At 52.8% G+C, this 24,351-nt stretch overlaps 10 protein-coding genes across 10 annotated transcripts; 5 read left to right on the forward strand and 5 right to left on the reverse strand.

Moving 5' to 3' along the window:
* Window positions 1-834: 834 nt before the first annotated feature.
* On the reverse strand, window positions 835-2,169 carry J4E84_005547 (uncharacterized protein; the record flags this gene model as incomplete). Its single annotated transcript, XM_049388143.1, has 1 exon — window positions 835-2,169. The coding sequence occupies one exon, from the start codon at window positions 2,167-2,169 to the stop codon at window positions 835-837; it is 1,335 nt and encodes a 444-aa protein (XP_049244383.1).
* A 737-nt stretch (window positions 2,170-2,906) lies between these two features.
* CSR1 (phosphatidylinositol transfer protein csr1) lies at window positions 2,907-3,739 on the reverse strand (the record flags this gene model as incomplete). Its single annotated transcript, XM_049388144.1, has 4 exons — window positions 2,907-3,102; window positions 3,154-3,260; window positions 3,312-3,481; window positions 3,544-3,739. 4 exons carry the CDS (start codon window positions 3,737-3,739, stop codon window positions 2,907-2,909), a joined length of 669 nt encoding a protein of 222 aa, XP_049244384.1.
* An 882-nt stretch (window positions 3,740-4,621) lies between these two features.
* Window positions 4,622-6,348, forward strand: J4E84_005549 (uncharacterized protein; the record flags this gene model as incomplete). Its single annotated transcript, XM_049388145.1, has 5 exons — window positions 4,622-4,703; window positions 4,757-4,819; window positions 4,869-4,917; window positions 4,963-5,044; window positions 5,089-6,348. 5 exons carry the CDS (start codon window positions 4,622-4,624, stop codon window positions 6,346-6,348), a joined length of 1,536 nt encoding a protein of 511 aa, XP_049244385.1.
* A 285-nt stretch (window positions 6,349-6,633) lies between these two features.
* On the forward strand, window positions 6,634-8,616 carry J4E84_005550 (uncharacterized protein; the record flags this gene model as incomplete). The annotated part of the gene is made up of 1 exon (XM_049388146.1): window positions 6,634-8,616. One exon carries the CDS (start codon window positions 6,634-6,636, stop codon window positions 8,614-8,616), a length of 1,983 nt encoding a protein of 660 aa, XP_049244386.1.
* A 671-nt stretch (window positions 8,617-9,287) lies between these two features.
* On the forward strand, window positions 9,288-11,318 carry J4E84_005551 (uncharacterized protein; the record flags this gene model as incomplete). Its single annotated transcript, XM_049388147.1, has 5 exons — window positions 9,288-9,349; window positions 9,418-9,537; window positions 9,596-9,812; window positions 9,866-11,006; window positions 11,065-11,318. The coding sequence occupies 5 exons, from the start codon at window positions 9,288-9,290 to the stop codon at window positions 11,316-11,318; spliced, it is 1,794 nt and encodes a 597-aa protein (XP_049244387.1).
* A 386-nt stretch (window positions 11,319-11,704) lies between these two features.
* Window positions 11,705-12,287, reverse strand: J4E84_005552 (uncharacterized protein; the record flags this gene model as incomplete). The annotated part of the gene is made up of 2 exons (XM_049388148.1): window positions 11,705-11,983; window positions 12,090-12,287. 2 exons carry the CDS (start codon window positions 12,285-12,287, stop codon window positions 11,705-11,707), a joined length of 477 nt encoding a protein of 158 aa, XP_049244388.1.
* Window positions 12,288-13,057: 770 nt separating this feature from the next.
* J4E84_005553 (uncharacterized protein) lies at window positions 13,058-13,730 on the forward strand (the record flags this gene model as incomplete). Its single annotated transcript, XM_049388149.1, has 2 exons — window positions 13,058-13,618; window positions 13,665-13,730. 2 exons carry the CDS (start codon window positions 13,058-13,060, stop codon window positions 13,728-13,730), a joined length of 627 nt encoding a protein of 208 aa, XP_049244389.1.
* A 1,078-nt stretch (window positions 13,731-14,808) lies between these two features.
* On the reverse strand, window positions 14,809-16,707 carry J4E84_005554 (uncharacterized protein; the record flags this gene model as incomplete). Its single annotated transcript, XM_049388150.1, has 1 exon — window positions 14,809-16,707. One exon carries the CDS (start codon window positions 16,705-16,707, stop codon window positions 14,809-14,811), a length of 1,899 nt encoding a protein of 632 aa, XP_049244390.1.
* Window positions 16,708-18,388: 1,681 nt separating this feature from the next.
* On the reverse strand, window positions 18,389-21,601 carry J4E84_005555 (uncharacterized protein; the record flags this gene model as incomplete). The annotated part of the gene is made up of 2 exons (XM_049388151.1): window positions 18,389-21,417; window positions 21,466-21,601. 2 exons carry the CDS (start codon window positions 21,599-21,601, stop codon window positions 18,389-18,391), a joined length of 3,165 nt encoding a protein of 1,054 aa, XP_049244391.1.
* Window positions 21,602-21,998: 397 nt separating this feature from the next.
* On the forward strand, window positions 21,999-22,751 carry J4E84_005556 (uncharacterized protein; the record flags this gene model as incomplete). The annotated part of the gene is made up of 1 exon (XM_049388152.1): window positions 21,999-22,751. The coding sequence occupies one exon, from the start codon at window positions 21,999-22,001 to the stop codon at window positions 22,749-22,751; it is 753 nt and encodes a 250-aa protein (XP_049244392.1).
* Between the last annotated feature and the right edge of the window lie 1,600 nt (window positions 22,752-24,351).

The following is a 24,351-nucleotide window of genomic DNA, read 5'->3' on the forward strand; positions in this document are numbered from 1 at the left end:
TTGACCTCCAAGCTGCCATCGTGACCTTCGCAATGCCTGTTACCCCACAGTCGGCGAAATGCACAACCAGCCGCTCCTCACATTAGCGTCATCTTGCCAGCACAGCTCCGTTCGCGATCTGTGTTGGGTTTGCCGCCCACGCTGAGAGCCGAGCGTAGCCATGGCGGCATCGCTCAAAGTCCAGGACCAGCCCCCAGTATTCAATTCTTCTGACCACATCATCTCCACTCAGACTCTGCATCGGTACCACGCGCACCGGTATCGGATATTATGGAGAAGAAGCAAATTTTTGTTATGGCTTGATGTTAGCATGGCGCCCGCGAAGAGGGCCGTTCTGGCTGCGGAAAGCGTCGGGGACCCACAATCACCCACGCCGACTATGTTCCAGTCTGGCTTCGCGTCTTTCCTAGCTGATGATACGATACCAGCTTGCACTTGGTAATTTCACTGCGGAGACGTGTCTTGACGAGTGCTTGAGATCTCCAGGTGACCGCATTCTGTTGTGTACGCGTCTGCCAATTCGTTTACTAAACGCCGAAGCTAATTTCCCACGCAAGCGTCAGGTGATGACCTTTGGGTCTTGGCCACCAAAATTATAGAGCTTATCCCCAAACAAAATCAAGCACTGACTAGAAGCACCTACGCGTCTTCTCCTGCTTCTGCTTCCCCACTTGTCCCCAGACTAGACCCCAATCCAGGTGCTGTCCCAAGCTGGCCCTCTCAGGCGCATGGCACGAAGGCATGATAGTCACTGTCCTTTCTTCAAGTCCGTGTTTGAAATGATCTATAACACTGAAACTACTCCTACAACATGCCACGATGAAGCGGCCTTCATCACACCGCACCAGCTCCTGCTTCCGGCATCTGCGCCCCATCCTGTCCCACCTGCACATCTCCGTCCCCATTCGCACTCTCCTTACTCGCTCCTCCCTCAGCCAAGGCCTTGAAAGCTCCCAGGAAGTCATTCTTCAAATCTTCCCAATTCTCCACGCCCACACTAACCCTCAGCAGTCTCTCGTCCACATCCGCATCGCTCATCCTGCGCCACTCGATCAAACTCTCCACACCTCCCAAACTGGTCGCATGGTGGTAGAGACGCAGATTGGAGGGAAGAGACCGCGCCTGTTGGCTGCTCTTCATGTAGATGCTGAAGACGGGACCGAAACCATTCGGCATCTGCTTCTTCAACCACGACATATCCTTCTCTTGCAAACTCGCGTGAGCAACCTTGTGCACGACTTTCTTTACGGCATCTACGTCTTCTCCCTTGCCATTGAGTGAGTCTTGCAGCCAGCGTACAAGATTTTCCGCGTTGCTGCTCTGTCGCTGAACGCGCAAATCAAAGGTCCGGAGACTTCGCACGCCGAGCCACCCCTCTAGACTACCAAGGACTGCACCCAGGAAAATGCGCTCAGCACGTAGCGTCTTTGCTTGCTTCAGTCCTTCCGGTCCTTTCGCAGTGGCCAGGATACCGCAAAGCATATCGCTGTGACCACCGATGTATTTTGTACCAGAATGCATGACCACATCTGCGCCCCACAGCAACGGATCCTGTAGACCTGGTGGCGCGAATGTAGCGTCGACGCTGAGGAACGCGCCCCGCTTGTGCGCTCGGGCGGCGTACTTTGCTATTTCGAAAGCTTCTCCTGTGGGGTTCAAGGGTGTCTCGAGATGCACGAGGTCGCCTTTACCTAAGCCGGCGGCGTCCCAAGCAGCATCATCGGCGTGGAGATCCACGGTCTTAACGCCGTGCATCTTCTTGTGCAGTTCGATCACGCCATGGCAGCCATGGTAGCCACCACTGATGGCAATAACTTTGGGAACAATGTTGACGAGCATGGCATGGAAAGCGCTGAGGCCGCTTGTGTAGCTGACGACATGGTTTGCTAACCCGGACTGACCATCTAGCTCGTCTTGTTTTGCATCAGGGTAGAGTAAAGGCGCTAGGATTGTTTCTAGGCGGTTGGTGCTGGCGGATGCGAGACGAGAGTAGATCAGAGGGGTTTGTAGGTCAACGAATTCGCCTTCTTTCGGGACGGGTTGGAGTTCTGATGGGTCGTGAGGATACCGGAAGGTAGTCGATGTGTGAATTGGTGGGGCGACATCGGTGAGGACATTGATGCGGTCGTCGCCATGGACACCGTGTGTTGAGGGGTGGTATGCCGACATGATGACTGTGAATGGATGACTCTGAGATCTTTGGCAGGCAGCTAGCGATATCTGCAGTATTGCGATCGTTTCGGTTGCTGTACGAACGTCAATCTGAAGGTAAATGACACAACTCTTTCAATCAGAGTGGACGAATGACTCTGAGTAAATGGAGAACACGCTTATCACGATGACATGACGAGTATTGCGACATCACGCCCTATACGGTGAAAATTGCGGACCACGGCCGCTAGATCTAACCGTTCACGCGATTGGAGTGGAGCTTTGCCGGCAATTGTGGACACAGGCGTAGCATGAGCTGGGGAGTGGGTATGAAGCTATCAAGCTCGTGCAGCGCTTGGTGGAGTCTCGAACATCTCGGTGATAAACATACTTGAACAGATACTTGTATACCCGTGAAGTAGCATAGGGACATCCCTCGAAGAATGTTCTTCCGCGCGAGCTCCTGTAGTGCGGAATGACCGGAGATATGACGAATGCGGGGTAAATTGTTGCCCCTCCTCGCGACAAAAAAAGTCGCAGGTAGCAGCGCGCCTGCGCTGTGAAAGACAGGGTCTGACAAATGTATCGGAATTATCACATGTGCATCGAAATGGGTAATTTCGCTGATGGATCGCCTCTCGAAGATTTATGGAGCCTTGCTGACCATTACTACTGAATCGCAAGCTGTCTATTGCACCAGAAAATCCTTCTCAGATAGTCGACCATAGTTATATTCCACTCTCATCACAGAGTATCTACTGGGCTCCGGCATCAGTAATGGTGGGCGGGCCATCCTTGTACTTGATGGAGCCGTTGCTGGAGCCGCAGGCCTCGATCGCTCGGACAACCTTGTAGGATTCGACGTCGCCGTCGGGAACGCCACCGAAGACGACGTGCTTGCCGTTGAGCCATGAGGTAACGACGGTGGTGACGAAGAACTGGGAGCCGTTGCTGTGACGCGTTAGCCATGACTCCGCTCATCCGTGGATATGTAAAACCTACGTGTTGGGGCCGGCGTTGGCCATGGAGAGGAGGAAGGGGCGGTCGTGCTTCAACTTGAAGTTCTCGTCGGCGAACTGGGGACCGTAGATGCTCTTACCACCTGTACCCTACTGCCTGTTAGCCGACTGTCCCTGTGATGTGTTGGGGCCAAAACTCACGTTGCCGCGGGTGAAGTCACCACCCTGGAGCATGAAGTCGGGAATCACGCGGTGGAACTTTGAGCCCTTGTAGCCAAAGCCCTTCTCGCCAGTGCAGAGAGCGCGGAAGTTCTCAACCGTCTTGGGGACGACATCGTCGAAGAGCTCGAAGTTGACACGGCCAGTTTGCGCTGCAGGTATACAAAGTTAGCAATTGCAAGTAACATGCTATTACAAAGCTGGCAGGAGCTACCTTTGACATCACCTTGGCTAGTGACGTTGCCAGCGTTGTCGACCTCGACGGTGGGGCCGGTCCAAGAGCAATCAAAGTAAGCCTTGATGGCCATGTTGTATGCCGAAGGAGTGAAGAAGCGTTTGTTGACAGGAGCGCGCAGTTGGGGACCTGCACGGAAAGCTGAAAGAGCAGAAGCTCTCGGAAGGTGGGGCATGATGCAGCGCGGGGTGTGAGTCTAACCTGATAGGCAGTTAGGTCATGGAGCTTGGCAGTGAATCGTGAGATAGCAGGTAATTTTCTGCTGGGAGATGCTGCAGCTTTGGAGCTGAAATCCGGTGCCACTTTGTTGGCTGTAAACTCAATTTAGAGCTACACAGAACTGCGGCATCGCTACAATAACCCAAGGATCGAGGTGTACAAATCCAACGGTGGCAACTTACAGAAGTATGCTAAGAGGAATCGGGCCGCTATGCAACACGATATGCAAAACGGAAGAGATATAATACAATTGATGGACTACCGACGAGAGGCAGCAGGTGTAGTGTCGGATGGATGACCAGACGGAAAACTTTGGATACCTCAAGCTTGTGCACAAGTCTAGCGCGTTCCCCGATTCGGCGCTTCATCGCTCACGTCAATCGTGGACCTCTGCGTGGGACCGGCCCGCTCTGGAATTGATATCCGCTTCTTCTTACACAGCGAGGAACACGGATGCCCATTGAGTCACGCTATATTCGCATGCCGAGTCGTACCATTGCCGAAGTAGTGTTGTTATAGTTCTTGAGGCCGGCAAGGTCCAAGCGCATGTCACGTGAAATTCGGGCTGCTGTCGGATTGTCTACGGTGTGTGCACTTCACAGGTTGACTTGCTGACAAGGTAAACGCATTCCTGTAATTGAAGACTTCTGCATCCTTCCTGATTGCTATCTTCTGTCATACAAATATCCCAAACGCAGGCGCCCATTCCGACTTCCCGAAACTTGTGCAAAGCGCCCTCGGGGGTCCGCTACCGAGACCGTGGTCGATAGCTGCCAGCCCAACTACAGTACACCCACATCACCAAACCGCCAGATTTACGCGCCAGAATTCTGCAATCATGGATCTAAACAGCTTGAAAGACCAAGTGAGCAACCTCACGCTCTACGATCTCAAGGCCGGATTTCGCAAGGCCCAAAATGGTAGGCTGAGGGGACGCATGAAGCCAGCTGGCCAATGCTAACGCGCTGCGCAGCCGTCATGAACTACACGGAGATGGAGGCCAAGGTCCGCGAGGCGACAAACAATGAGCCATGGGGTGAGCGAAACCTCGTGCGCGACGAGGGCTTCCGCTGACAGATGGCAAGGTGCATCCTCGACTATGCTACAGGAGATCGCCAACGGAACCTTCAACTAGTAGGCGATGCCTGAGGAGCTGGTGGACCACGGCTAACAGAGCAGCCAACTACTGAATGAGATCATGCCCATGATTTACAAGCGCTTCACCGAGAAGGCCTCCGAGGAATGGAGACAGATCTACAAGGTACGTTGAGCGCTCTGTGCCACCACCGTCGCTAACAGACCCAGGCCCTGCAACTTCTCGAATACCTGATCAAGAACGGTTCCGAACGAGTAATCGACGACGCGCGCTCTCATGTCTCGCTCCTCAAGATGCTACGGCAATTCCACTTCATCGACTCCAACGGCAAGGATCAGGGCATCAACGTACGCAACCGTGCTAAGGAGCTCGCCGAACTCCTCAGCGATGTCGATCGCATCCGGACTGAGCGCAAGAAAGCGCGAGCGAACCGAAACAAATTTGGCGGTGTCGAGGGCGGAGCGGGCATCGGCATGGGCGGCTTCTCGGGAAGCAGTGGAGGTGGCAGCCGCTACGGAGGCTTTGGTAGCGAACAAGCCGACTATGGCGGCTACAGAGGGGAGGTATACGGCGACGGTGGTGGCTTCGGAGGCAACCAGTCTGGCTTCGCAGATACGCAACAGAGGCGCGACAAGTTCGACGAATACGACGAATACGACGAGGGTGATGCCAGCTCAGCACCAGCACGGCGGAGAGAGCCTACAGCGAGTCACACAAAGAAAGAAGTCAAGAAGGAGGAACCTAAGCCGAAAGCACCTGAGCCAGTCGTCGACTTACTTGCATTTGACGATGAGCCCGCGCCCATGTCGACTTCGGCAGGGAAGCAGCCTGTCACTGCTGCAAGTGACGACTTTGGCGACGACGACGATTTCGACGACTTCCAGTCTGCGGCACCGGCAGCACCTGCATCCAAGCCAGCTGTTTCAGCTTTCAACGTTGCGTCTCCTGCCTCGACCTCTCACATCACTTCGTCAACCCAATTCGCCGCACCGCAGGCTCAATCTGCTGCGCAGAACAACAATCTCAGCAACTTGTTTGCGACCGTCTCGCCACCACCCGCTGCGAATAAGATGAGCGCGCCTCCTTCCATGACGTCGAGCTTCTCGCAGCCACCACAACCCACAGGTTACCAAGCGGCCGGCCCGAACTACTTCACTTCCGTTCCTCAGCCCGCGCCCCAATCAGGAGCATCTACACCTTCTGTCATGTCACCAAGTGGTCGCATTGGCGGAGGAGCTGCCCCTAAGAAAGCTGGCGGTGACGCTTTCGCTTCTCTACTTGCAGGAGCTGCGCCAAAGAAGTCTTCCACGCCAACACAAAAGGTCACCATGGGGGATTTGGCAAAGCAAAAGACGTCACAAGGACTCTGGGGTGCCCCTGCTTCTGCATCTAGCACACCTGCCCCTGCCGCACAGCCATCGCAGTCAGGGTCCAAGCCTGGCGGCGCTCTGGGAGATCTGCTGGGCTAGATGCCATAACAGTGTGCAATACTTTTTTTTTTGTTTGACTTGAAGATACAAAATGCGGCGTATGATACTACGACAGTCGAGAAGAGCGTAATAGACGCTCTTATATCTGAAAACAGTGATGATGAAGACCGTAAGGACAGTGATGATTCTCCGCAAATGCGCCTCTTTGATTGGCTGATGTCACCCCTGTATGACCTCCGCGGCCAAGACGCTGTCGACGCGCGCGCAACATGTGGCATGTGAAAACAACAGCACCGTCCCCTTTCCGGACCCGAACATGCATAGATGCAGCTCTCGAGATTTCTTTTCCGCGTCGCCCTGCTGCTGTGTCCGATAGCCTTGATTGGCACGACATGGCTGTATTTGTACCCCATTTTTCACGGCTGCGCATTCCCAAAGCCCCCATCCACGCAGGCGCAAGCCAACGCACCCTTCCGTCTACTCTCCCTCGGTGATCCCCAGCTCGAGGGTGACTCTTCACTCCCCGATCCGAATGCGCTCGTCTTCCCATCGATCGAGAAGCTCGTACCGAATCTGCGCGATGCAGCCAACTCCACCCACAGACGAGACATTGTAGAAGAAGCAGCAAGAGGTGTCGTCAAAGATGCTGGCAGGTGGCTGGAGGGGAAAAGGAAGGCTGTAGATTTGTGGGGGAACGACTGGTATCTGTCGCACATCGTAAGAAGCCTACGATGGTGGACTGAACCCACACACATCAGTGTGCTTGGTGACTTGCTGGGCAGTCAGTGGGTCACAGATGGCGAATTCAGGAAGCGAGCAGGGCGCTATTGGAACGTTGTCATGAGGGGATTGGAGAAGGTGCCGGATGCCATCTTTGGTGCTCTTGAGACTGAGAAGAAAGAACAGCCGCCAACAGAACCTACATCGGAACAAGAAATTTCAGGAGAAGAGACGATAGACGAGGAGCAGAAACCAGAGAGGAAGGCACTGTGGGGTGGCACAACGGAAGTGCTGGGTGCCGATCAAGACTGGGAGAAGCGTGTCATCAACATAGTTGGAAACCACGACGTCGGTTATGCTGGCGACATCGATGAGTCGCGCATCGAGCGATTCGAAAAGGCCTTTGGAAGTTCCAACTGGGATATTTGGTTTACACTCCCGGACACACTGCGCTTGAACAAGACCACCGAGCCTGCTACACAAGACCTGCCCAGGCCTCCGACACTCCGCCTCATCATCCTGAACTCGATGAATATCGATACACCCGCCTGGTCCTCCGACCTTCAGACCGAGACCTACTCCTACATGAACCATATCATAACCAGCTCCCTTCCAGTCGATGACAAGACACACGCTACCATACTCCTCACCCATATTCCGCTCGAGAAGGAGGAAGGTGTCTGTGTTGACAGCCCATACTTCGACTTTTTTGAGGAAGGTCAAGGGGTGAAGGAGCAAAATATGCTTTCAGACCATGCTAGTAAGATTGTTCTTGAGGGGTTGTTCGGCATGAGTGCGAACAAAGATGCGGAGGGCAAGGGGCAAGGTAGGAGGGGTATAATACTCAACGGGCATGATCACGCTGGCTGTGACGTCGTACATTACATTCGTCAACCCGGTGTGGACGATGCGTGTCAAGTGGCCCATGTGAAGAGAGAGGAGGCATACTGGCCAGCGAGCACTACGAATGCGACCATGATAGCTACTTCGATGGATATCGATGGCGTCGACATCAACTTGGTAGTCGCTAACGATACCATTGCCGAATCCGATGTAGCCTCGGACGAGACAGCAACCGAATCGGCACCAGAGCCTACTTCAGAGCCTGAGCCTGAACCTCCCGCACCGCCGAAATGGAAGGCTCGTCGCTTCCCAACTCGTCCATACGACATCACCCCAGCCAACGAATGCACTTCCATCAATGATGTCCCTCACATTCGCGAGATCACCCTCCGCAGCATGATGGGAGAGTACTCAGGCTACGCAGGTTTCCTATCAGCGTGGTTCGATGAAAGTAAGGGCGAGAAGGGCGAGTGGGTCTTCGAGTTTAGCACGTGTGGAGTCGGGGTTCAGCATTGGTGGTGGGGTGTGCACATCGTTGACCTGATTTTACTGCTTTGTCTAGTAGTTGGGATTGTGACAAGTGTTTATGAGCGCGTAGCCGCGGACACAAGACATCCAGCGATTGTTAAGAGCAAGAAGCAAGAGTTGGGCTCGACTAAGAACTCAATGCGGGCGAAGACTATTGTGCATACGACGCGTGAGAGGACGTCTTCGGTGACGGAAGTTACGAAACGAAGCATATAGATGGGTATGTAGTGCATATAACTATACAGCAGGGCTTCCAAGAGCTGCGTTCTTTGTACCAACGTACCTGAGCTGAGTAGGCTAGTGTGCATACCTAGGTAGACCCTTCGGAGACATGGGTTTACCCCGCAATGCAACTCCACGCGCCAGCGTGCACATCTCCACGACCGGGCACCAACGTAAAGAGCGCTATACCGCGACCATTCCCGCCTCATTCATCCGCGTCTCGCGCTACCCCAGCTTTCTGCGCCCTTTGGTCTTGCTTCTTCCTAGACAGCCAAGAAGATGGACTAGGCCCGAACCTTAAATGCTGCGTGATCGACAAGTTCGGACTCATTCCGCTTCCCTGGCAAATGGAGACCTACGTGGATGAGGAAGATGCATGTGCGTGTAAGCAGACTGAAGCGAGTCTTCCGCATTCTTCATGACTTTCCCTGTTATTGGTTCAGCGTCACTGGAATGACATGTCAAAGTAGCCTGACTAGAGCAAAGTAGCCACTCAGCTCCAGCATATTTAGTCTTGTAGAACCGTACCCAGTAGCGCTACCGTGCACCGCGGTCTCATTCCGTGGCACATAGCTCTAGACTAATCAGACCACGTTATATGGACTCTGACCTCGTACTGCGCATCGGGAGGCAAGTCTCCTCTATCATCTATTCACAAACCGGCCATGTCTCTTGAACGCGTCGACTCGGTGGACCCTACAGAAGTGTACGACTACATCATTTGCGGGTAAGTTGACTTCCTATCATCTCCACTACAGCATTCCTCAAACACTCTTACTAACAGATACCCATCAGTGGCGGCACATCCGGTTGTGTAATAGCAGGCCGTCTCGCCGAAGATCTTAACGCCAAAATCCTCGTCCTAGAAGCCGGACCCGACAATGCAGACCTCGAGAATGTACACATGGCGGGAGGGTAAGTCAGCCATATTAACGTATACTGCTATTGGGTTATGCTAAGTAAATCGCCATAGATGGAGCCAAAATTTCGATAAGGAAACAGACTGGAACATCGTTACCGAGCCCATGCCCAAGGTAGACAACCGCCAGGTCAAGGTCAGCAGAGGACGCTTCCTTGGTGGATCGAGTGGCGTGAACGGCACGCTTTGTATACGGGGCACCAAGCAGGATTACGATGACTGGGAACTGGATGAGTGGACTGGCGATAAGATGTTTGAATACATGAAGAAGGTCGGTTCTGGAAGTGCGAAGATGTGGGATCATACAAGCTGACCCTGATACAGTCCGAGACATTCCACGAGAAGGACTGGCACAAAGCGGATATGTCTGTTCATGGCTCGTCGGGACCCCTGCACATCGAGCCCCACGACCTGGCACCCATATCTGAACGTGTTAGGGAAAGTCTTGTCGACCAGGGTCTTCCTTACCACGCGGATATGTTCTCGACCGGAGAGACCCCGCATGGCTGTGGCGATGTACCGCGAACAGTGCATCAAGGCATACGGAGTACCGCCGCCGACTTCATCACCAAAGGCTATCGACGCGAGAATATCACGATCAAGACTGAAGTCACCGTTGACAAGCTTCTCTTCAGTCAGGATGCCGGAGACCTTGCAGCAACGGGTGTCGCTACGATATCGAAGAATGGCAAGAAGATCGATTACCACGCGAGGAAAGAAGTTATTGTCGCAGCGGGCGCTTACTGCAGCCCACCGATCCTGATGCGCTCTGGTCTTGGTCCAAAGGAGCAACTAGAAAAGCATGGTATCGAGTGTCGCGTTGATCTGCCAGGTGTAGGCGGAAATCTCATGGACCACATTCTCTGCTTCATCTTCTACGAAGTCTCCGAGCCCAACCTCACGAACGATCACCTCGCATATCACGACGACGCCATGACCTCGACCTACGCGTTATACAAAGAGAAGAAAACAGGCATCTTATCTACCTTCCCCTTCGGCATATTCGGTTACGCGCGCCTAGACGAGCGCCTCCAAGACTCACCCTTATGGACAGACGCCCCTCGCGAACCCGGCCGCGATCCTATGGGCCTCACACCCTCGCAACCTAACATCGAATTCTGGAACACTGAACTCTACGGCGGACCCAAACAATACGCCGACTTTCCTATTGACCACAAGCAAGCCTTTGCCATGTGTGCACTACTCTTCAACCAGCATAGTAGGGGTAGCGTAACGCTGAAGTCGGCCGACCCCTTCGAAAACCCCATTGTCGATCATGCGTATCTAGAAGATCCACTGGATATGCTGGTGATGACCGAGGCATGCCGATTTGCGAACGAAATCGTTACGAAGGGGAAGGGGACAAGGAGTTTGATCAAGGGGAGTTGGCCTGATGCCCTAGCGCATCATGGCTTTGAGACCAGAGACGAGTGGGAGCCGCATGTCAGAGAACATGCTACTACCTGTAAGTCGCTTCCATGTTTATCTACAAATGCGAAAAGATACTAATGTGGTGAATGTAGGTTACCACGCATCCGGCACCTGCGCGATGGGTAAAGCGGATAACCCCAACGCTGTTCTCGACTCGCGACTTCGTGTACGCGGTGTCAGGAATCTGCGCGTGGCGGACGTGTCTTCCATTCCAAAGGTTAACAATGGGCATACACAGATGGTTGCGTATGGTATTGGGGAGGGAGCTGCGGAGATGATCAAGGAAGATGCTGCTGGAAATCACTTTTTGAAGCTTACTGCTGATGTTAAGAGCATGGCAGTTTAGTGAACTTCACGTACACGAAGAGGTCTGGGGAGAGAAAGGACTCATAATGATTGAGTAGGTACACTAAGGACTCATAATAGCAAGGTTTTGACGACGTTTACTTTTCTAATGATATCATCTCCAAGTCGACCTGCTCATCAACTCATGCATTTTCGTGTTTGCAATGTGCTCCGTCTCAAGCGTGTAGAGCTGACCCCTAGTAACCGCCTCTGAACCCACCACGGCCACGGTTCCCACCTCGTCCCCTACTGGATTCACCACGAGGACCCGGTGCAAAAGCAGGCGGTGCAATAGGCCCCTGAAACCCTGGCGGCGGTGCCATTCCGCGAGTATAACGCCTCTTCTTGTCAGTCTCATCTCGCTCCAGCAAAAGTCCATCCCATATCTTACCAGTTGGGGTACTTCATCAGCGAACGACCAGATGCCCAAGTCATTCCTCGCTGTTTTTCTTGCTGGGCGACCACCTCATAGGCGTCTTGTAACCCCCGGGCTGCTTGGAGAGGCGGAAGAACAAGACCGCCCCACTTCTTGTAATGGCGGACTAAGAGGAGGTCGACCAAGGCTGCATTGCTGATGATGGACTCGACGCCGGGATGGCAGTCGTCAGGATGGGTTATGCCCCAGACAATTTGGTCCATGGCGTTGACGTTATTCTCGATCAGATCCTGATGGTTGTTAGTAATTAGTAGGTAGACACTTGGGTGAAGGTGAAGGTGAAGAAGAAGTGAAGTGGTATTGACAATGATGAAACTGAGCATGAAAGGAACTTACGATAGCGTTGCTGACGCCCACCACAGTAACGACATCCCGGCCGTGAACGTGGTTTGGAGTTTTGCGCTTGTATGTGCGCCAATGTGTAACCATGCTGGCGTCAGCGTAGGCCTCGAAGTCGTTGACCTGATAACCGGTTGGACGTTCACTCTCTAAACGGTACACGAGCTCGTTGCTTGAGGAGGTGTTGTTGGACATCTTGTTGTATTTTGTCGATTGTAAAATAATAGAAGCGGTGTTCGAAAAGGTGATGCTGAAAATGAATATGCTTCCGTTGTTGTAGAAGGAAAAGAAGAAGCAAGCGTATGAGGAGGGTAGGTTATATAGAAAAAAGAACCCCCACCGTTTGCCGCTAGAACAGTCAATCCGCCGTCACATTGAGAAGACGGAAGGTGAGAGCGTCGGTCACGCTAGATGTTGAGAGGCAAACGCCCTTGCAAGCGACGGTCACCTCGGCTAGAGATGTCAGGAGGAACGCAAAATGAGAGATGCTAACACGCGGAAAGAGAGGTCTGGAGAAGGACTTACTCATGGTGTCGTCGTGTAAGTGTAGCAGGCATATCGTATGTCATCTGAGAGTATGTGTTGTCGTAACTTGACCGAGTGAGTAACTCTCCTGATATGTAGCAATCAAGGCAGTCCAAGCGCGCATGATTCGCCTTCCTGGCATCTTCGGAAGGGATGCCAGGTGTCCATTGTGCTAGGTGCCAGGTTTCGTAGTCTCTCTTTCGCCGCCGCCAAAAGCTCGATCAAATCAGCATGAAGATCTTATACAGCCCGCAGTTAGGTCTGAGCAGTAAGGCAACATTTCATTGCTCAGGTCCGTGCTCCTGGTCACTAGTCACATCGCGGAGACCCCATGATCCACCCAGTGCGTTCTCTCCTCAAAACCGCAAACACCCGCGATATTTATCTTCCACACGCACTACAGATCAACCCAGGCCCCCCAACTTTCGAATATTTTCAATATGGTGCGACGAGCAGCAAAGCCAAAGCCCGAAATGAGCTACTCCAATTACATCGCTTCCGAAACAAGACTCGCTAGGCTTGAAGCTGACGACATGCCAAATTATGCGGCCATGAGTTATTCGGAACTTCGCGAGGAGATGAAGTCGCGCGGGATGTTCCAAGGTGGAAAAAAGCAGCGGATGATCGACGTGCTTGACCGTCAGTTTCGAGACATGCACATGGAACACACGAGAAGGCCGGTTCGTCAGGCCAAGCGTCGTCTTCGTGAGCACCCAGAGATGATGCTTGCCAGCGAATTCAAGAGGGATCCTTCCAGAATCTCTTTCACGGACTTGCCTGGTGAGATCCGAAACATGATCTATGATCTCGCCCTCTTCGAACCTCCTTCGGGCGATTTCGCACAAGCTGGAAACTGGGAGATGACTGCCAGCAGTGGTCGCTTATATCTCTCTCGCTACCGGACATATCATCTGGAATTAGATCTTGGAGAACTCCGCTATGACCGCACCATCTCAGCGTTGCATGTTGTCGGAGCCTTGGACAAGCAGATCCGGAAAGAGGTTCAGACCTTCTTTTGGGCTCAAATCCATATCACGATTGTCCTAGAGAATTATCACCCACAGGGCTACTGCTCCGTCGTTCGCCGGTTCCTCGAAAGAATCGGCCCTCTAGGTAGAAGCGCCCTCGCCGGCTTCACTGCGCAAGCGAGGTATACAGATAATGCGCAAGCGCGGCACCACGACTATCAGACCATGCTCGCGTTGCTTCGAGAGTGCAAAAACTTGCGGACACTGGATATGTGGCTACCTATGCACATGGTAATGGGTTCCCCCGATCGGAAGGCGATGGAACAATTCTTCCTGCATGGTCAGCCTTTGGTCAGTCCTAGCGTCGAGGCTCTTGTAGGCGCATTGCATTCGATTCCGCAGCTTGGCTTTGTGCGACTACACACAGAGCATACGGACAATGTAAGGCACTACCTTCATCATAACGATTTCAACGTCTTCGCACTGACAGGGGTACGCGAAGAGCGCCTGGTCCAGGAAGTCTGTAGGCGCCTTCAGGGGCGTAGAGACGTCGAATTCAACATCGTGGGTAGCATGAATCAGGTGGAGAGTTACGAGGAATGGCTATCACGCAAGGCGGAAGACATACTCTGGTAATGGAGAAGAGCTTACGCTCACTCGGTTTCTTCCTCCTTGTGTAGAGCGTTGTGTAGTTAAGATGACTGTAGCTATGTTTGGCTTCTTCGCGGTGGCAGGTAGCGTGCTATCACCGAGCACGTAGAATGCTTTTTGAGTTAGTTCGAAATATGAAGGTATTGGGAGGGGATACCAAGTAATGATGAAATCGATAGTGGCTAAAGATACGATATTCAGTGCGTGTGCAGATGCTTAGCCGAGGAACACCGTTGGGGGAATTCTGAGGAAGCTTGTCAGAAACACGCGACGCGGCTGGCAGGGAAGACGCGTCTCGCTTAATCAGCACACTACTCGCAACTCGCGTGAACGGCATTGCTCTTTCCCTTTGCCGCGTGTCAACACTTTGGAGATATCATTATATGCTACGCGATCCGCGCACCCAACACATGACATCTACCGTTACAGTTCGACTGCGGTGCGCAGCGGAACAGACAGCACATCGAAGAACAAACAGAGGCATGGGTATCAACAAATACATTAAGCTATCATGACTTTAGGACCGTCTCGTTATGTCGTCATCTATCTAAGCGGCTCGACAGCGCGTCCACCTATTCATACCTCAAACCGTGTCCGAACTTGAATACAGGGTTTTCGGTATCGAATGGCACATCCTCCTTGCTCGCCTCAACCGCCTCGTCGCTCCTCGGGAGATCGAAAGGCAGCTTACCCTCCGGACCGCTACCGTCAACGCCGAAGACAACATCGAGGAAGGCTTCAGGGCTAGTTCCGTAGTTGACCATGAGTGCTTGGGCTTGCTCGGCAATCTCAGGGACAGCAGCAGGGCGGTCAAGGAAGATGTCAACAATGGTGGGGACGGCGGAGTAGATGGCTGCTTGGCGCGCCTTCTCGGTGCTGTTGTACTCGAGAGAGCCGGAGTGGTAGTTCTTCTCAAAACCACCCGGGCGGGGCTCGTAGGGGGCGGCCATGCGGAGGAAGGCGTAGTCGGCTTCTTCGGGAGTCGCGACGACAGTCAGGTCGCGGGCCTCTAGGAAAGTGCTGTTGATACCTTCAACGTAGAACTTGGCCTTGGAGCATTCGGAAGCCTTCAGTGGGAGAATGGAATCCTTGTTGGTGAGCAGAGTAACGGACTTCTTCTGGGCCTCGTATCCGGCCTCGACCCATTCTTTCTTAGCAACGTTAGCCGCGGCGGCCTCGGGATCCACGAAAGGGTTGTCGAAGAGACCGAGGATGAACTTCTCGCGGAGAAGACGGCGAACCGACATGTCGATGCGCTCCTCACTCACGATGCCCTTCTCCACCAACTCGAGAACGAGATCAGTGCGCTCCTCGCCACCCATCTGGTCGGTGCCAGCGTTGATAATCTTCTCGGCACGCTCGAGTTCAGTCAGGTTCTCCGCACCCCAAGCACGAGCTGGCATGTCTTGTCCGTTGATGACACCGTCGGTGATGAGACCCCAGTCGCTGACGACGATTCCGTCGAAACCAAGCTCGCCTCGGAGAAGGTCGGTGACAATGCCCTTGTTCATGCCAGCGGCGACCTCCTCGTACTTGGTGCCCATAGGCCTGGAGTAGTAAGGCATCATCTGCCTTGCGCCAGCTGCGATAGCAGCCTTGAACGGGATGAGATGATGCTCGAAGTTGTTTCCTGGGTATGTGGCATTCTTGCCGTAGGTGAAATGGCTGTCCTCACCGTCTTCGACCGGCCCACTTCCAGGGAAATGCTTTGAGACGGTGGTCACGGAATCCTTTCCGAACTCACCAGGGCCATGGAAGCCCTTGATGTATGCGACCACAAGCTCAGCGGTCAATGTGGCGTTCTCGCCCATTGTCGTGGTGATCCTGGCCCATCTCGGTTCGGTCGCTACGTCGATCTGAGGGTGCAGCGCAGACCTGATTCCGACAGCCTTGTACTCTTGTCGTGCAATGTCCGCAAAGGTGTGGATGAGCTCAGCGTCACGTAACGCTGCCAGTCCCAAGCTTCCGGGCCACTGCGAGAACTTGACTGCAGCGATCTGACTGCCGGTGGCATCAACAAAAGTGTGCCTTGGATCTGAAGAGAGCGTGACTGGTATGCCGAGCCTGGTGTCTAGGGCCATCTCTTGAAGAAGGTTGTGCCACCGTGCAGATTGGCGTACATCGGTGATGGCACCGTTGAGGTTGAAGTGTGTCATGTGCTTGCCTTTGATTGAAAGCGCAGTTGTGTTCGATAGGGTTCCGTTAGGTCCTGGGAAGTTGATCTGCTGGAAGAGCTGTCCGGCCTTTTCTTCCATGTTCATGCGTTGGATGAGATCCTCCACACGCTCATCTACTGATAGGGAAGCATCGCGGTATGGTGCCGAGTCCATCTCTGTTGACCGCGATGTCATTCGTGGGTATGTGCCACCACTTGAAGCCGGAACGCGAATGGCGGTTGACATGGCTGTTGCAGCAAAGAACAGCGTTGTGAAGGTGTTCAGCTTGCGCTGACTGCGGTTGCGAGCGACCATCTTGCCGGTAGTATGAGTTGAGGCACGAGATAGAGGATGAGGTCGGATGCTACTGACCACTCAGTCGGCGGCCTTGACCCCAGGTATTTGTACTCTGGCTTCAATGTACCCCGTCACGATGCGTTGCCGATATGTGCGCTACGTCCGAGGGACTTTGAAGCTTTGCTTCTGCTTGGGGAAACTTCGGATAGACCGTCGTCTTGGAACCCGTACCAGCAACCAGCTTCTCATTGGCCTTGGCGCAGTCGAGATTGCCATTAGCTGGAGCCGACGATTTGCCAAGGCGATGAGTGTGGAGTGCATTGTGGGGGAAACGTGGGTCGGGGTAAAGCCCCCGAAGCTAAGCCCTCATTTCAGCCGAATACTGGTCCGGCAGATTGGTGATTGGGTGCGCGCACACGCTACGAATGCTCATGACATATAACGAACGGTTCGACACACCCTTTCGAGCTGGTAGCTCAGCTGTCATGTGAGCAAACAAAAAACTGCGTACCCTGGGTCTGACGCGCAACTCCACATTCCGCCCTTCGTAAATGACTCGACATCCACGATTACGGAGCATTTGAAAAACGTCCGATCCGTGGGCGTGCCACATGCCGCTTATGAGATTCCGGCGCCTTCTCCAGAATGACAGTGTTGCCAGTGAGTGCTTAAAGCTCTGAGTGAGGATCGTATGTCTTGGTGGTAAAGAAAGACTGTTCCTCTGTCTTCGCAAAGGGGTGTCGGAGTAGACTGCAAATCTCATCGAAAGGTTTGGCGCAACGTTTTCCACGCCCGTACCCGGCCGAAATTTTGGAGCCGCAATCCCGGTGCAACGAGAATACCAAGGCCATCATCGCCATGGCAAAGCTAGCCTCCTTAGCACTGTAACCACCGCCATACCACTGCGGAGGTACTCGCTGGATTCCGACACACATCCGCGTACCGCTAGACGAAGTCCAGAAAAGCCCCTCCGTTTCCGCTAGCTCTTCTTTGTCTTGCCTCTACCACCCTCTCGGCTTCTACTTCCACTGGTCGGGAAGATGTGCTCGTGCCGACGTGGAGGATATGCACTATGATGCACGTTGTTCCCCGCGGTATGCTTTAGCCAACGATGGTTGCATCTTGGCTAAAGTTCGGATCGCAGCCCGGCAGTGTGCAAAAGTTCGGAGGGTGGCACAATGGCACTACTGGGAGCGCATGCCTGCCCTGAGCCTGCTGGTAATTCCAGTCGATCCGGATGAGACGCCTCTTCATTAATGCGCTTGGTTCGATAGTCAAAAGAATACATTGAGGAGCGAATGATACATGGTAAACAACCCATGAAGATACACGGGACGACTGAGACGGTGGTAAGAGGCAACAGCAACAGCCTTGCCTGGATCGGTACACTACCTGCGTATCGCTTGCACCACGAGCCATTTACTTTGCACGGTATATTTTTACTGATTTTCCCATGTCAGGGCTGAAGTCCGCAAATTGGCATTCTTGGGCGTCGTGGTGATGTTTGGAAAGCTTTGATTTAGTGTAACCGAGTGGCTGGGTGCGATTGTGGGGTTAGCGAGCCGGTGCAGGAAGGTGCGACGTAACGCAACGACAATCACGGCATTATATTTTTGGACGATACGAATATCTACATTGACGAATGCCTCCTCCGGGACATCTAAGCGATTGCGCGCGACACACGGAGTGACTGTGCAGGCTATCTCGGTGTACCAAGATCACCCATCATCTGTCTCCTCCGCCCACGATAGAAGCGCTCGAGCATCTTCCTCCTCTCCTCTTGCGTACTGCTTTCCACAAGCAGCGCAAATTCGACCGGATCATCAAAGCCCATACTCTCCGCCATGCTACAGAACTGCCGCTTTCGCACATCCTCGCTCGGCCTATACCGGTAATTGATCTTGAACTCGCCTTTCGTCGCACTACCAGTAACATGGACCTCGTCGTCTTCAGCGTCGGTCTCATCCCCATCATCCCGATTTCTGGATTGGTGCTGCGATTGAGATTGCGACTGCGTACCCTGGAAGACGCGTTTGCCTGCAAGATCGATGTCGTTGCGTACCTCCATGGCCTGTTTACCTAGTCGAGCTTCTATCTCGCTGCGTCCGATGACCTCTGAGTTCTCGTGCGTATATTGAACTCCAGCCTTCGCGAGAATTGCGTTGATTGGATCAGGTCCAGTGCGCCTTGTGGCTCTCATCTTGCCCTTGCCGCCACTGGTTGTCGAAAGAATGGAATCAGCGAACTTCTTGATACCGGCGATATTAGCGTCGTCATCAAGGCCTAGATTCTTGTTGGAAAGTATGTCCTCATCCTCAGAGTCATACTGCGACTCATCGACATGGAAGTCATAAGCGTTGACGCCGGCTTTTGATTCAGCAACGTTCGTCTTGTGCATGATGTCGCGAAGCAGCACGCTGTGTTCTTGGAAGGTGAAGAGGTTTTCTAGACCAAACAGTTCGCCCTTTTTGGTGGATTGGTCCATCACACCCTTGAAGTAGCGACGTTCTTCCGAAGCATTGTAACCAATATTCGCTTGCTGTTGCTTGTAAATCTGACGAGCGTACACTACCTCCTCGATAGTACCGCTTGACACTAGTCGAAATACTTCAACGTTGCGTGTCTGACCAATACGGTACGCTCGATCTTGTGCCTGCAGGTCATAGGCTGGATTCCAATGCGGATCCATCACGACAACCTTGTTAGCCGACGTGATGTTCAGACCCACCCCTCCCGCCTTAGTGCTGATTAAGAATACGAACTGGTTGGGATCTGCGTTGAAGTCTGCAACAGCCTGGGAACGATCTTCGTACTTCATGCTGCCATCAAGGTACGAGAAGTTGTACTTGGTACCGTCGACATCAAAGAGACCTCTAAGTAGCCTCAACAGGCGAACGGAATGTGAGAAGATAAGGACCTTGTCGCCATTCGAGTGCCAGAAGTCGAGCAGTCGCCGCAGTACTTTCCACTTCCCACAGAACTCTCGCTGAGATTGCACCAAGATGTTGTCGCGAATCTTCCAAAGATCGTCGTACGTGTTCGGACAAGCTATCTCCAGTGTTTGGAGATCTTTGGTTTGCTTCTCTGAGTTCTCATGTGACATTGGCACGATCAAGGCCAGGTGATTTGCGAGTTTCTGGAATGTGACCATACAGGGAAAAATGAAGTTTGACCACTTCTCGCCTTCGATATCGGCGTAACAGCAGGAACCTCTGCTTTTCCCGGACCCACAATCGCACTTCTCTCTCGAAGTGCGTATGTACTCACACTTGTCGCTTTCAAGGAAGGTTCGATAGGCGTCAGCTTGAGTCTCGGTGAGCTGGCAGAATATGACGCGATCGCTCTTCTTTGGTAGCTGGTCAGCGATCAAAGTCTTCATACGTCGAAGAAAGACACTGGGTAGAATATTGTGAACGAGATCCTGAGCTCGACTACGCGAGTCGGCAAGCTGAGCGTTGGTGGCATCGTGAGCCTGGCCTAGCTTCAGCGGAAGGCTGATCTTCTGCTTCCACTCCTGGGCTGACCCGTATGCGCCAGGTCGTACCCAGTTGAGGAGGTTCCAGAGCTCTTCATATTTATTCTGAATCGCGGTACCTGTCAACCCAATGCGACATAGTGCATTAATTTTGTTCATCGCTTTGGTGATCTCGGCGTCCTTGCTCTTGATTTGATGGCACTCATCAGCGATGACACAGTCCCAGTCGATGGTGTTGATTTCGCTCTCATGATTGCGGTATGTCGTGTATGTCGTGATCATAATCTCTAACGTGCCCTTAGCGGCAGTGCCGAGGACGCTTTTCCGATCTGCCTGTTTGGAGCCATGATATCTGTAGACTTCCCACCAACCCCACTTTGAGAGCTCGTCTTCCCAATTTTGCATAAGCGTACCAGGGCAGACGATGAGAATCCGCGGATACCAATGAGCATTGCCCAGTCGACGGATCTTTCGCATGCATTTTGCATCGCGCTCAGTGCCCGTCTTACCAAATGCTGCTGTGAGGAATGCAATGACCTGGATAGTCTTCCCCAGTCCCATGTCATCACCTAGAATCGCACCGGTCTGCTTGACAAACTTTTCATGCAAGAACTGGACGCCTTCAACCTGGTAGTCGCGCAACCATTGAGCGATGGGTCCAGGTATGATTCCATGCGACTCGTGAAGTCTGATGTCCTTCTTCTCGCGCTGCTGTTGCACGGAATCGTCTAGTTTTGGCTTCTCTTCAGTGCCCGCGTTGTACCAGTCAACGTCGTGATAACTGGGAGGGTATCGCAGTCCAGATTCGTGCAACTTCTTGAGTGTCTTTTGTCGCGATATGAAGTAGTCAGGGATGGGGTCGTCCAAGAAAGCTGTCGCGCCCTCATCATCGGCTAAGGTGTCGGTACTGAAGCCTGTCGGACCATAGCCATTTTTCTTGGGTGGAGGTCTGCGACCCACGATACTGGTTGCAGCCGTTGCTTTACTCTTCTTTTCACTGCGAATCCGGTTGGTTTCAGCATTGGTACGCTTCCGTTTCTCGGTCTTGCGTCCTGTCCATTCTTTGTGAAAAGCCCTTGGATCGTACTCGGCTTCTAACAACTCATCGTCATCGGTACCTGAGCTAGTGACATCTCTAGTTCGTGGTTCTGGTTCATCCATTGCATCGTCATCATTATCGTCGTTTTCGTCGTTTTCGTCTTCTGTGACCTCATCTGTAGCCTGTTGTGACTGAGTCTGGCTTTGAGTCAAGACTACCAGGTATTAGCATATTGCCAAAGGTCGAGGAAGCATCGACTGACCGTCAATATACTGTGAGAGGTCCAAACCTTTTCTAGATGCTTCTATGATGTCAAGATTGTCATCTTCCTCACCGCTCTCACCAAAAACTCTCATCGCTCTTTGTTCGTCCTTCGACTTGTCGCGACGGAAGGACATGATGGCTGAGGTGGCGGGTAGCAGGGGTCGTTTGTGAACGCTGTGTGATTTTGTTCAGCTTATCACTGATACCGGCGCTTGACAATCGCATATTGGCGCACGGTCCTGAGTAGTGGCGATTGTCACGGAAGGAAGCACCTGGAGTGGGAGCGTGAAAGGAAGCGCCACCGAGCTACCCAAACACGCTAACACGCTCTCACGTGAAAGCGGGGCGCGACTAGCAGCAGATCCCTGCAAGAACTTCCGCCAAAATCTGGAGCTCGAGCCTGCAAGCCCGCATCATCGCGCGCAATTGCACGCCCTGCCAAAGTCAGCTGTCTTCACGAACCACAGTTACAAGTCGGCGAAACGCGTCGCGCAATACACAGCCCTTTCAAACTCCTGCGACACGACCAAGATGCCGCTAGACACCAGCACCTACTCTCTCGCGCTCCTCCGCCTCGATGGCCGCCGCTGGAACGAACTACGCCGAATCCACGCGCAAATCTCCACGCAAGCCGCCGCCGATGGCTCGTCATATCTCGAGATGGGCAACACCAAGATCCTCGTTTCAGTCACCGGACCCGCAGAAGGCAAACAGAGCGGGCAAAGAGGCGGCGCAGACAAGCAGGCCAAAGTTGAGGTCGAGATAAATTTCGCGGGCTTCAGCGGTGTAGAGCGGAGAAAGAGGAAGAGCGATAAGCGGACAAGTGAGATGGAGCACTGCCTGAGGTCGGCGTTTGAGGGCGTATTGCTGCTGCATCTCTACCCGCATTCGACAATTACGTTGAATGTCCACATCATTTCACAGGATGGGTCGCTGTTGGCAGCGTGTATCAATGCGTCAACATTGGCGCTTATCGATGCGGGTATACCTATGACAGATTATCTGGTCGCTTGCACAGCCGCATCTTCTGCTTCTGCGTCAGCGGCGGACAACGCGTCTGCCGATGACCCGCTGTTGGATCTCAACAACCAGGAGGAATTGGAGCTTCCATTCTTGACGGTAGGGACATTGGGGGATACCGATAACGTCGCTGTGTGTGTCATGGAGACTAGGGTACGAATGGAGAGGTTAGAGGGTATGCTGGCAGTGGGTATCGAAGGATGCAAGAGGATGCGTACCATATTAGACGATGTGGTCAAAGGATACGGCAAGAGGTTTGGATGAAGGAGTAAAGAGGATTGGAGTCTATCAAAATGTCGTCTTAGCACGACGTCCCAGCGCGACATTCAAGACAACACGCACGAATCGAGTCGGACACAGCGAAACGTCTCGGATGTGGTGTCTAGAAACATCGAAACTGTGGGAGACCTAGGACGGAAGACTGAATGCGTTTTCATGTAAACCTCGATGGGAGGCAGCGCCGGGTTGCTCCATGAAAGAGCAACAATTTTGGAACGACGAAATCAAGATCCATACAGGGCCTTACTACTTCTGCTTTTATTCTGACGGACTCCATGTGCTAACCAAGTCATGGTCTATTGTTATACAGGTCACCCGATAATCACCCCACACGCCCATTCTAATCCCACCATACTCTGTAAAGCAAAGCACACCACATATCGTTCTCGAGATGTTCCAAACCGATATTTCCACTGTAGCTTTTGGATCTATAAGAATTTGCAAGTTCAAGAGTTACCTTAACACCAGCACCAATCAGGTATGTCAACAGCTCCACGAAGTCGTCATGCAAATCTTGAGGCCGATAAGCTTCCATCCACTCTTCGTAGTCCACCTTCAGGGCGAGCGTAGCCGGTCGCTGCAGCTTATACAGATACTGCCACCCCTCCGGCATCCCTTCAAGGTCAATAGATCCTTCATCTTGTTTCACGTATGGAGGACATATCTCAACCTGTATGTGGCGGATATGTCGGACAAAATCCAGATTAGGCAAATCCCAAATATCTTTTCCTGTATCGTACAGACCTCGCCCGTTGGAGTTGAGATTGAGGTGGAAGATGCAGTAGTGATGCCACTCTTCAGCTAGTTCGACGAGTGTTTCCTGGCCCACAAATGTAGTATCGCAGAGATGGTGGTAGCTTTCCAGTACGCCTGGTAGGATGTCGTGAGACACCACGAAGCTATCAGAATCTTGAAATACTGATGCATAGACCATGTCACGTAGCTCGCGGGGTAATCGCGATTGCATCTCTGTGCACAAGCTAAGACACGATGATTTTGCCCATTTCTCGACGTGTTCGCGCGCCTTGTCTCGCAGTATTGCACTCTGCTTCGCGTGGTGTTGAGCTTCTCTCAGCATACTGTTGTTGGGATTTATGAGTAATTGCACTGCAAGTGAAAGCGCAGTACTTACCTGGAGACAAGAGCCGGATCGAAAGTCGTATTAGTTTGTGACATGCTGGGGATAGAACGAGTTGCGGAAGTTGATGTATGAAACATGAAGTAACGGGTTGTTCGCAAAAGCCAGGTGCCCAGGTGGAGATTGAGGCTAAGCGTGGCTAGTCTCGATCGGGCTTTGACTAACCGGAACTAGACATAATCGAGATGCCTAGGTGTTTTCTCAAACCCGTTCATATTGAACATGATCCTTTGGAGCGAGTGACCCTGTACCTTGCTTTACTGTCGGAGATGCGCCCCACGAACCAGCTTCGACCAACCTTCGCTATCAAGATGTTCCAATCCCACTTTTACAGGCTCCGATTCGTCTATCTGAACAGCGACACCCACGCCGGAAGCGATCAACTGCTTCAACACCGGAAAGACCCTTCTGGACATTAAGTCGACAGAAAACTTCTTACCTTTCCTC

Source organism: Alternaria hordeiaustralica, assembly GCF_023758085.1.
Source record: "Alternaria hordeiaustralica strain BMP 2776 chromosome Unknown scaffold_9, whole genome shotgun sequence".
NCBI classification, from domain to species: Eukaryota; Fungi; Ascomycota; class Dothideomycetes; order Pleosporales; family Pleosporaceae; genus Alternaria; species Alternaria hordeiaustralica.